The sequence below is a fragment of the Phocoena sinus genome, chromosome 14, assembly GCF_008692025.1.
Source record: "Phocoena sinus isolate mPhoSin1 chromosome 14, mPhoSin1.pri, whole genome shotgun sequence".
Classification (NCBI taxonomy): domain Eukaryota; kingdom Metazoa; phylum Chordata; class Mammalia; order Artiodactyla; family Phocoenidae; genus Phocoena; species Phocoena sinus.
In genome coordinates, this window is record NC_045776.1 from 73,722,528 (window position 1) to 73,735,568 (window position 13,041).

At 37.7% G+C, this 13,041-nt stretch overlaps 1 protein-coding gene across 4 annotated transcripts in view; it reads right to left on the reverse strand.

Annotated features, from left to right (window-relative positions):
* The window catches only part of TMEM116 (transmembrane protein 116), a 112,772-nt gene that overhangs the window by 78,000 nt on the left and 21,731 nt on the right, over positions 1-13,041 (reverse strand). For all 4 annotated transcript variants that reach the window (XM_032603152.1, XM_032603150.1, XM_032603151.1 and 1 more), the window contains exon 4: positions 12,752-12,883. In XM_032603152.1, coding sequence (XP_032459043.1) covers positions 12,752-12,883 — 132 coding nt within the window. The remainder of the gene's footprint in view (positions 1-12,751; positions 12,884-13,041) is intronic.

The window sequence follows — 13,041 nt, forward strand, 5'->3', positions numbered from 1 at the left end:
AGATATACACACTAAAAAGAAAGAGGAATCCAAACACAACACTAAAGATAGTCATCAAGTCACAAGAGAAGAGAACAATAGAGGAAGGGAAGGAAAAAGACCTACAAAAACAAGTCCAAAACAGTTAATGAAATAGCAATAAGAACATACATATTGGTAATTACCTTAAATGTAAATGGATTAAATGCTCCAACCAAAAGATATAGACTGGCTGAATGGATACAAAAAACAAGACCCATATACATGTTGTCTACAAGAGGCCCACTTCAGATCCAGGGACACACAGAGACAGAAAGTGAGGGGATAGAAAACGGTATTCCATGCAAATGGAAAGCAAAAGAAAGCTGGAGTAGCAATACTCATATCAGACAAAATAGACTTTAAAATAAAGACTGTTACAAGAGACAAAGAAGGACACTACATAATGATCAAGGGATCAATCCAAGAAGAAGATATAACAATTGTAAATATATATGCACCCACCAAATGAGCCAAAAAAGGAGAAATTGATAGTGAGGGACTGAAATACCCCACTTACATCAAAGAACAGATCACCCACACAGAAAATCAATAAGCTAACACAGGTCTTTAATGACACATTAGACCGGACAGACTTAAATGATATTAATAGAGCATTCCATCCGAAAGCAGCAGAATACACATTCTTTTCAACTGCACATGGAACATTCTCCAGGATAGATCACATGCTGGGCCATAAAGCAAGCCTCAGTAAATTTAAGAAAACCGAAATCATATCAAGCATCTTTTCCGACCACAATGCTATGAGATTAGAAATCAACTAGAAGAAAAAAAAAAAACTGTAGAAAACACAAACATGTAGAGGCTAAAAATATGCTACTAAACAATCAATGGATCACTGAAGAAATCAAAGAGGAAATAAAAAAAATACCTAGAGGGCTTCCCTGGTGGCGCAGTGGTTGAGAGTCCGCCTGCCAATGCAGGGGATACGGGTTCGTGCTCCGGTCCGGGAAGATCCCACAGGCCGCGGAGCGGCTGGGCCCGTGAGCCATGGCCGCTGAGCCTGCGCATCCGGAGCCTGTGCTCCGCAACGGGAGAGACTACAACAGTGAGAAGCCTGCGTACCGCAAAACAAAAACAAAAACAAAAAAACCCCTAGAGATAAATGAAAATGAAAGCATGATGATCCAAAACCTATGCGATGGAGCCAGCCCTTCTCTGGCTGGAAGCAGCATTTCTCTGGGCGCCAAGGTGAGAGTGGAAGTGGTGTTGTGCAGGGAATGGGGGCCAAGGCACCATGGGTCGGCAGGCAAGGCGCGAGGTTCACGGTGCTGGGCTGGAGGTCAAGGATGCATTCCAAGACAGTTCTAAAAATATGTCACCAGCTCCAACCTTATAGTTGACCTAGCCATGGAAAACCTCATTGGAACCTCACGAGATCAGACCATACTGGCACTCTTAAAAATCCTTCCCATCAAAAAGTATCAGGGGGCTTCCCTGGTGGCGCAGTGTTTGAGAGTCCACCTGCTGATGCAGGGGACACGGGTTCGTGCCCCGGTCCGGGAGGATCCCCTGGGCCCGTGAGCCATGGCTGCTGGGCCTGCGCGTCCGGAGCCTGTGCTCCACAGTGGGAGGGGCCACAACAGTGAGAGGCCCGCAAACTGCAAAAAAAAAAAAAAAAAAAAGTATCAGGAATGAAAATCAGGAATGATATATACCTACGACTTAAAGAAAGTTCCTGTATCAGCTAACAGTTTAGCAGATCAGCTAGTTTCTTTGATCATCAAGCAGACAGTCAACCCAGTAACACAAAAGAGGAAAACGTCTCTATATCAGTGTTTTTCACATTATGCATGTGACCCATTTAGTAGGTCATGAAATCAATTTTGTGAGTCACAACGAACATTTTTAAAAACAAAATAAAATATCAGAGTGCTTTGCATGAATCCTTTGCCAGAATTTTACACCTTGCAAGGAATACTAAGGTCAGTTTCAATATGTGGAAAGATATTTGATGGAGGGGATATGAGGAATAGAATGTACATTGATTGCCTAAGAAATGTTTTTTCAATCATTTGTCTGCTGATGTCTTATTTGGTTTTCATAATAACAGGTTGATGTGCAATCTAGTTTATATATTACCATGACTTGCAACTGGATATAAAGTCTGAGATGTTCCACTGAGATTCAGCTGCAAACTTCATTTTTTGGAAAGATGTTATCTAGGCTATAAAAATATATATATATAAATATATATATATACATGAATGGCAATTATAGTTAATGGCAAATATTATAACTGCCTCTTTTCAAAATTGCTTTTAAAATGGATCATTTCTTTTTTAAAAGAAAGAGGAATAATGAAGTGAAATATGCAGAAACATGTTCAAGTCCTATTGCTGGATCTCGAAGTATGAATAGTGACAATATAGAGAAAAATGTTGATTCTAATCTGCAAACATCAACTTCGTTTGAGCCACATTTCAAAAAGAAAAACATAACTGCAAGACATTATAATGAAGATTATTTAAAATATGGTTTTATCAAATGTGAAAAACCCTTTGAAAATGACAGTCCTCAGTGTGTTATTTGTAATATTCTTGCAAATGAAAGCTTAAAACCTTCAAAATTAAAAAGGTACTTAGAAACACAGCATGCTGAACTTATTGATAAGCCTCTTGAATACTTTCAAAGAAAGAAAATAGATGTAAAGTCATCAACACAATTTCTTAGTTGCTCTACTACTGTTAGTGAGAAAACATTATTATCATCATATTTAGTTGCATATCGTGTGGCAAAAGAGAACATGGCTCACACAGATGCTGAAAAAATTATTCTTCCAGCATGTCTGGATATGGTGCATACAATTTTTTATGATAAATCTGCTGATAAATTAAAAACTATTCCTAGTGATAACACAGTATCTCTTCAAATTTGTACGGTTGCAGAACATTTAGAGGCAATGCTTATTACTCAGTTACAGTCGGCAATAGACTTTGCAATCCAGCTTGATGAAATCACGGATACTGGAAGCTGCACAGCACTTTTAGTCTATGTCAGATATGCGTGGCAAGGCGATTTTATGGAGGATTTTTTGTGTTGTTTAAACTTAACCTCACACCTAAGTGGATTAGATATTTTCACAGAATTAGAAAGGTGCATTGTTGGTCAGTATAAATTAAACTGGAAAAACTGCAAAGGAATTACAAGTGATGGAACAGCAAACATAACTGGAAAATAGAGCAGAGTAATTAAAAAGTTGCTACAAGTTACTAGTGCTGCGTGGAGTCACTGTTTTTACATCGTGAAGCGTTAGCATCCAGAGAGATTCCACAGAAGCTCATGGAAGTACTGAAAAATGCAGTGAAAGTTGTTAACTTTATTAAAGGAAGCTCACTAAATAGCCGAATTCTTTTTTTTTTTTTTTTTTTTTTTTTTTTTTTTTTTTATGCGTTACGCGGGCCTCTCACTGTTGTGGCCTCTCCCGTTGCGGAGGACAGGCTCCGGACGCGCAGGCTCAGCGGCCATGGCTCATGGGCCCAGCCGCTCCGCGGCATGTGGGATCTTCCCAGACCGGGGCACGAACCCGTGTCCCCTGCATCGGCAGGCGGACTCTCAACCACTGCGCCACCAGGGAAGCCCCATAGCCGAATTCTTGAAACATTTTATTCGGAGATTGGAGCTAATTATACCCACTTACTGTATCATACCAAAGTTCGCTGGTTGTCACAAGGGAAAATACTAAGCAGTGTTTACGAACTCAGGAATGAGATCCACGTTTTTCACATTGAAAAGAAATCTCATTTGGCAACTATTTTTGAGGATGATATTTGGGTAACGAAACTGCCATATTTAACTGATATTTTTGGAATCCTTAATGAACTACGTTTAAAGCTACAGGGGAAAAACAGTGATATATTCCAACATGCCGAACGTATCCAAGGACTCCAGAAGGCATTATTGTTGTGGCAAGTGAGGCTTAAAAGCAACCGTCCTAGCTACTACATGTTTCCAAGGTTTTTGCAGCACATTGAAGAGAATGTTGTTAATGAAAACATTTTGGAAGAAATAAAACTAGAGATATTGTTGCATCTCACTTCTCTATGTCAAACTTTTAACCATTTATTCCCAGAAGAGAAATTTGAAACATTAAGACAGAATTGTTGCATAAAAGATCCGTTTGCTTTTTGAAACCCAGAATCAATAATTGAGTTAAACTTGGTGCCTGAAGAAGAAAATGAATTATTGCAGCTCAGTTCTTCATATACATTGAAGAATGATTATAAAACACTAAGTTTATCAGCATTTTGGATTAAGATAAAGGAAGACTTCCCTTTGATAAGTCGAAAGAGTATCCTGCTATTATTACCATTCACAACAACTAGTTTGTGTGAACTAGGATTTTCAGTCTTAACCCAGTTAAAAATAAAGGAAAGGAATGGATTAAATGGTGCAGCAGATATGCTAGTAGCATTATTCTCCTGTGTTCCAGACTGGAATGAACTTATGAACAGGCAAGCACGCCTACCACGTTAAATAAATCTTTTTTTTTAACTGGAGTATAGTTGCTTTATAGTGTTGTGTAAATAAATCTTACCTGGGTTTTTTTTTTTTTTTTGCAAAAAAAAAGCCTATGTGACACATCAAAAGCAGCTCTAAGATGGAAGTTTATAGCAATACAATCTTACCTCAGTAAACAAGAAAAATCTCAAATAAACAAGTTAACTTACACCTAAAGCAACTAGAGGAAGAAGAACAAAGAAAACCCAAAGCTAGTAGAAGGAAAAAATCCTAAAGAGCAGAGCAGAAATAAATGAAATAGAGATGAAGAAAACAATGCAAAAGATCAATGAAACTGAAAGCTTGTTCTTTGAAAAGATAAACAAAATTGATAAACTGTTAGCCATACTCATTAAGAAAAAAAGGGAGAGGGCTCAAATTTATAAAATTAGACATGAGAAAGGAGAAGTTACAATGGACGCCACAGAAATGATCCTTTGATCATAAGAGACTACTACAAGCAACTCTATGCCAATAAAATAGACAACCTAGAAGAAATGGACAAATTCTTAGAAAGGTACAATCTCCCAAGACTCAACAGGAAGGTACAGAAAATATGAACAGACCAATCACAAGTACTGAAATTAAAACTGTGATTTAAATACTCCCAACAAACAAAAGTCCAGGACTAGATGGTCTCACAGGTGAAACATTTAGAGAACAGTTAACACGTATCCTTCTGAAACTATTTTTTAAAATTGCAGAGGAAGGAACACCCCCAAACTCATTCTATGAGGCCACCATCGCCCTGATACCAAAACCATACAAAGATACCACAAAAAAAGAAAATCGTAGACCAATATCACTGATGAACATAGATGTAAAAATCGTCAACTAAGTACTAGCAATCTGAATCCAACAATACAATAAAAGGATCATACACCATGATCAAGTGGGATTTATCCCAGGGATGCAAGGATTTTTCAGTATTCTCAAATCAATCAATGTGATACACCACATTAACAAGCTGAAGAATAAAAAACATATGATCATCTCAATAGATGCAGGAAAAGCTTTTGACAAAATTCAACATCAATTTATGATAAAAACTCTCCAGAAAGTGGGCATAGAGGGAGCATAACTCAACATAACAAAGCCCATATGTGACAAACCCAGAGCTAACATCATACACAACAGTGAAAAGCTGAAAGCATTTCCTCTAAGATCAGGAACAAGACAAGGATGTCCACTCTCGCCACTTTTATTCAACATAGTTTTGTAAGTCCTAGTCATGGCAATCAGAGAAGAAAAAGAAAGAAAAGGAATCCAAGTTGGAAAAGAAGAAGTAAAACTGTCACTATTTGCAGATGACATGATACTATACATAGAAAATCCTAAAGATGCTACGAGAAAACTACTAGAGCTCATCAATGAATTCAATAAAGTTGCAGGATACAAAATTAACACACAGAAATCTGTTGCATTTCTATACACTAACAGTGAAAGGTCAGAAAGATAAATTAAGGAAACAATCCCATTTACCATCAAATCAAAAAGAATAAAATACCTAGGAATAAACCTACTAAGGAGGCAAAAGACCTGTCTCTGAAAACTATAAGATGCTGATGAAAGAAATCAATGATGACACAAACAGATGGAAAGATATACCATGCTCTTGGACTGGAAGAATCAATATTGTGAAAATGACTATACTACCCAAAGCAATCTACAGATTCAATGCAATCCCTATCAAATTACCAATGGCATGTTTTGCAGATCTAGAACAAAAAAATCTTAAAATTTGTACGGAAACACAAAAGACCCTAAGGAGCCAAAGCAATCTTGAGAAAGAAAAACGGAGCTGGAGGAATCAGGTTCCCTGACTTCAGACTATACTATAAAGCTACAGTAACCAAAATAGTATGGTACTGCACAAAGACAGACTTATAGATCAATGGAACAGAATAGAAAGCCTGGAAATAAACCCACACGCCTATGGTCAATTAATCTATGACAAAGGAGGCAAGAATATACAATGGAGGAAAGATAGTCTCTTCAATAAGTGGTGCTGGGAAAACTGGACAGCTACTGTAAGGGAATGAAATTAGAACATTTTCTAACACCATACACAAAAATAAACTCAAAATGGTTTAAAGACCTAAAGGTAAGACCAGATACTATAAAACTCCTAGAGGAAAACATAGGCAGCACACTTTTTGACATAAATTGCAGCAAAATCTTTTTCAATTCGTCTCCTAGAGTAACGGAAATAAAAACAAAAATAAACAAATGGGGCCTAATTAAACTTAAAATCCTTTCCACAGCAAAGGAAATCATAAAACGAAAAGGCAACACAAAGAATGGGAGAAAATATTTGCAAATGAAGTGACTGACAAGAGATTAACCTCCAAAAGATGTATGCATCTCTATGTTCACTGCAGCACTATTTACAGTAGCCAAGACACGGAAGCAACCTAAATGTCCATTGACAGAGGAATGGATAAAGAAGATGTGGTACATATATAAAATGGAATATTACTCAGCCATAAAAAGAATGAAATAATGCCATTTGCAGCAACGTGGATGGACCTGGAGATTATCACACTAAGTGAAATAAGCCAGACAGAGAAAGACAAATATATGATATCAGTTATATGTGGAATGTAAAAAAAAATGATACAAATGAACTTATTTGCAAAATGGAAACAGACTCAGAGACTTAGAAAATAAACTTATGATTACCAAAGGGGAAAGATGGGAGGAGAGAAAAATTAGGAGGTTAGGATTAACATATACACACTACTATATATAAAGGGAACTCTACTCAATACTCTGTAATAACCTATATGGGAAAATATTTTTTTTAATTGGGGTATAGTTGTTTTACAATGTTGTCTTAGTTTCTGCTGTACAACGAAGTAAATCAGCTATATGTATACATATATCCCCTCCCACTTGGACCTCCCTCTCACCCACCCCTATGCCACCCATCTAGGTCTCCACAAGGCACCAAGCTGAGCTCCCTGTGTTATAGAGCAGGTTCCCACTAGCTATCTATTTTACACATGGCAGTGTATAAACATCAATCCCAATCTCCCAATTCATCCCAGCCCCATTCCCACCTGCCGTGTCTACACATCCTCTCTCTACATCCGTCTCTATTCCTGCCCTGCAAATAGGTTCATCTGTACCATTCTTCTAGATTCCACATATATGCATTAACATATGATATTTGTTTTTCTCTTTCTGACTTACTTCACTCTGTATGACAGACAGGAAAAGAATCTGAAAAGAATAGATATGTGTATATGTATAACTGAATCACTTTGCTGTATACCTGAAACTAACATGACATTGTAAATCACTTATACTCCAATATAAAATTAAAATTTAAAAAAAAGAAAAGAAAATGGCTCTGCCTGTTTACCTAGGGCTGGTGGAAAACTATACTTAAGCCAGACTTGGAAAGTTTCAGGCTTCAGTGCTATTCAGTTTAAAAAGAGACTTCAGAGACAAGAGAGGTCTCACTGGGTGGTTAGAACCTTAACTCTTAGAAGAGGTGTTGAGGGAGTTCTCTGGTGTCCTAGCGGTTAGGATTCCTGGCTTTCACTGCTGTGGCCCGGATTCAATCCCTGGTCAGGGAACTGAGATCCCGCAAGCCGTGTGGCACGGCAAAAAAAAAAAAAAAAAAAAGAGGTGTTGAACTATATACAATGCAGTTCTGGTTTGATATTGACCAAGATTTCCTAATCTCTGATTCAGTGTACTTTCTACTATTTCTTTTCTAATGGATTGTACAGTTGGAGCATATTTTATCTTCTCATCGGCTCTCCTGGGCCTGTTAGCTTTTGATAAATGATTGATTTCTTCTGTTCCAGTTCAGTGAAGTGGCATAAGGGTGCTGTGGCTGTATTGAGTTAATTCTCTCTGACCAGCTCTGGCTTTCCTATAACTAGCCAAACATCTGAAACAGAACATCTAGGCAATTTCTGACCAATTTTGGGAGGAGGCACTAATGCCTCGACAGATCAGCACAGTCAACCTATCTTGTCAAGAGAAGTTTCTGCCTTATCAAACATATTTATCCATAGGAAAGTATCAAAAATGAGGTTCTGAAACCTTGCCAAGTGGAGAGATAAACTGAATCCACTTTCAGGACTAGGAAGAAGCAACTCTTGGTATAGGATACAAGATTAACATACAGAAATCTGTTGCATTTCTTTACACTAACAATGAAGTATCGGGAATTCCCTGGCAGTCCAGTGGTTAGGACTCTGCACTTTCATTGCTGAGGGCCTGGGTTCAATCCCTGGTCAGGGAACTAAGATGCCAGAAGAAACACGTGGACATAAATAAATAAATAAATAAATAAAGTGTTCATCTGTTTAAAAAAAAAGCAATGACGTATCAGAAAGAGAAAGTAAGAAAACAATCCCGTTTAAAGTCACATCAAAAAAAAAATAATAAAATACTTAGGAATAAACCTGACCAAGGAGGTGAAAGACCTATATACTGAGAATTATAACACACTGATAAAGGAAATTGAAAATGATTCACAGAAATAGAAAGATATCACATGTGCTTCAATTGGAAGAACTAATATTGTTCAAATGGCCATACTACCCAAAGCAATCTACAGATTTAATGCAATCCCTATCAAATTACCCATGACATTTTTTACAGAACCACAACAAATAATCCTAAAATTTCTATAGAACCACAGAAGACCCAGAATTGCCAAAGGAATCCTGAGGAAAAAGAACAAAGCTGGAGGCATAACCCTTCCAGACTTCAGAAAATACTACAAAGCTATAGCAAACAAACAGTGTGGTACTAGCACAAAAACAGATGTATGGATCAATGGAACAGAATAGAGAGCCCAGAAATAAACCAACACACCTACAGTCAATTAATCTTCAACAAAGGAGGCAAGAATATACAATGCAGTGTATAATTCAGCCAGTGGTGTTGGGAAAGCTAGACAGCCCACATGTAAATCAGTGAAGTCAGAACACTCCCTTACCCCCTACACAAAAATAAACTCAAAATGTCTTAAAGACTGAAATATCAGATATGACACCATAAAACTCCTGGAAGAGAACATAGGCAAAACATTCTCTGACATAAATCCTAACAATGTTTTCTTAGGTCAGTCTCCCAAGGCAAAAAAAAATAAAAACAAAAAGTAAACAAATGGGACCTAATCAAACTTAAAACCTTTTGCACAGCAAAGGAAACCATAAACATAATGAAAATACAACCCACAGAATGGGAGAAAATATTTGCAAATGATGCGGCTGACAAGGGATTAATCCAAAATATACAAACAGCTCACAGAACTCAACAGCAAAATACCAAATAACTCATTCAAAAAATGGGCAGAAGACCTAAATAGACATTTCCCCAAAGAAGACACACAGATGGCCAACAGGCACATGGAAATGTGCTCAACACTGCTAATTATTAGAGAAAAGCAAATCAAAACTACAATGAGGTACCACCTCACACAGATCAGAATGGCCATCATTAAAAAGTCAACAAATAACAAATACTGGAGAGGGTACGGAGAAAAGTGAACCCTCCTACACTGTTGACGGGAATATACACTGGTGCAGCCGCTATGGAAAACAGTATGGTGGTTCCTTAAAAAACTAAAAACAGAGTTGCCATATCATCCAGCAATCCCACTCCTGGGCATATATCTGGACAAAGCTCTAATTTAAAAATATACATGCAGGGCTTCCCTGGTGGCACAGTGGTTGAGAGTCCACCTGCCAATGCAGGGGACACGAGTTCGTGCCCCAGTCCAGGAAGATCCCACATGCCACGGAGCAGCTGGGCCCGTGAGCCATGGCCGCTGAGCCTGCACATCCGGAGCCTGTGCTCCACAATGGGAGAGGCCACAACAGTGAGAGGCCCACGTACTGCAAAAAAAAAAAAAATATATATATATATATATATATATATACATGCACCCAAATGTTCACAGCAACACTATTTACAATAGCCAAGACATGGAAGCAACCTAAATGTCCATTGACAGATGAATGGATAAAGAAGATGTGGTATATATACACAATGGAATACTACTCAGTCATAAAAAAGAATAAAATAATGCCATTGGCAGCAACGTGGATAGACGTAGAGATTATCTTACTAAATGAAGTAAGTCAGAAGGAGAAAAACAAATACCATATGATACCAAATTTGTGTGGAATCTAAAATGACACAAATGAACTTATTTATGAAAGAGAAAGAGACTCATACACATATAAAACAAACTTATGGCTACCAAAGGGGAAAGGGGGTGGGGGAGGGATAAATTAGGAGTTTGGGAATAGCAGATACAAACTACTGTATATAAAATAGATAAACAACAAGGCCCTACTATATAGCACAGGGAAGTATATTCAATATCCTGTAATAAACCATAATGGAAAAGAATATGAAAAAGAATAGGTATATACATGTATAACTGAATCACTTTGCTGTACAGCAGAAATTAACACAACACTGTCAATCAACTATACTTCAATTTTTAAAAAAAAGAGAACATTGGACAACAACAACAAAAAAGAAAAGAGCCACGTAAAATAGTATTTTTTTTTCCCTCCAAACTGGCAGAATTTATCAGGAGGAAATGCAACGGGGAATATTAAAAGTTTTACTTTAATCTGGAAGAACCTGGACATTTTTTCTTTTCTAAAGAATAATTTAGACATTCACTAAGAATTATTTATATAGTATATTCTCCTGAATCTGCCAAGTTAACCCTGAATATCAAAAGGCTGAAGTTTTTTAGCATAATCTCAGTCCCTGAGCTTTATTTATGACATCTGTACCAAGCACCTGTGATTTAAAAAACACTTGATATTACAATAATAACACAATGAATCCTGGCCTAATAAACATCACATAGGTGGTTAAAAAATACACTTTATAGGGTTTCCCTGGTGGCGCAGTGGTTGAGAGTCCGCCTGCTGATGCAGGGGACACGGGTTCATGCCCTGGTCTGGGAAGATCCCACATGCCACGGAGCGGCTGGGCCCGTGAGCCATGGCCACTGAGCCTGCATACCACAACTACTGAAGCCCGTGCGCCTAGAGCCTGTCTCCGCAACAAGAGAAGCCATAGCAATGAGAAGCCTGCACACTGCAACGAAGAGTAGCCCCCACTCGACACAGCTAGAGAAATCTTGCGCGCAGCAACGAAGATCCAATGCCAAAATAAATAAATAAATAATTTTTAAAAACCCACACACGGGGGCTTCCCTGGTGGCGCAGTGGTTGAGAATCTGCCTGCCAATGCAGGAGAAACAGGTTCGAGCCCTGGTCTGGGAAGATCCCACATGCCGCGGAGCAACTAGGCCCGTGAGCCACAACTACTGAGCCTGCGCGTCTGGAGCTTGTGCTCCCTAACAAGAAAGGTCATGACAGTGAGAGGCCCACACACCACAATGAAGAGTGGCCCCCGCTCGTTGCAACTAGAGAAAGCCCACGCACAGAAGCAAAGACCCAACACAGCCAAAAAAAAAAAAAAAACACACACACGTGTTTAAAAAAATAAATAAATTTATATAAGATAGGTAACATATTAGTACATGGATTTCATACCACTAACTACATATTAGTATTTTCCTACTACATTGAAACAAATTTCCCCTCTAGTAACAAATCCCAGAGGAAGCATCCAGCAGTGAGTACAGACTGCATATTAACCTCTACTTTTTTCACATCCCAAGTCTCAGAAACATTATATACTGATGGTACTATGTGGGTGAATCCATTGATAAAATCTATGAAAGATATATAACTCATATATAATCATATGTAGTATTTCCAAAAGTTAATGTTTATTAATGTAATAAAAAACATGCAATAATCTCAAAAGATGTAGAAATATATTCCATTACATGGAAATATGGTCACACTATGTTGAATAATAAAAGCAGGTTACCAAAAGTATTAATGTGTTATTTGTTCTAAAATGCATATACCTAAAGAGAAGAAGACTGGAAATATATAATATACATAAAATATTAAAGAATGATTATATCTGGGTGATTTTAATTATTTTTCTGCTTCTCTGAATTTCCCAAATTTTCTGTAATAAATAAGTCGTTTTTTAATGGGGAAAAACAATAAAAGCTATTGTTTCAAAGTGTAACAATAAACAAAAGGGTCCTACTTCCCAGGATGGATTATCTTTGCTTCTTATTTAAATAAGCGTGTGCCTTTCATACAAGGTACTATCACAATCTAGTAGCACTCACCTGTCCAACTGCTTGCAAGTTATAGCAGACGATGTCCTTATTGGCTGCTGAAGTTCCATAGAGAAGTGCCTCAATGAGCCAGTATATCCCCAGGAGGAGGTCAGAGAAGCTCAGATAAACGAGTGGCCTTATCTGTAAAGGAATAAAATTCATAATTTCAAAAATGATATAGACAGGAGAATGTAACAATTAATTACTTTTATGTTTTACCCTTCTAGAAGAAATCTGGACATAATTTTTCTGGGGCCTCTGCTATTGGTTGACTGGGGAATATAAAGGAATACTCCAGG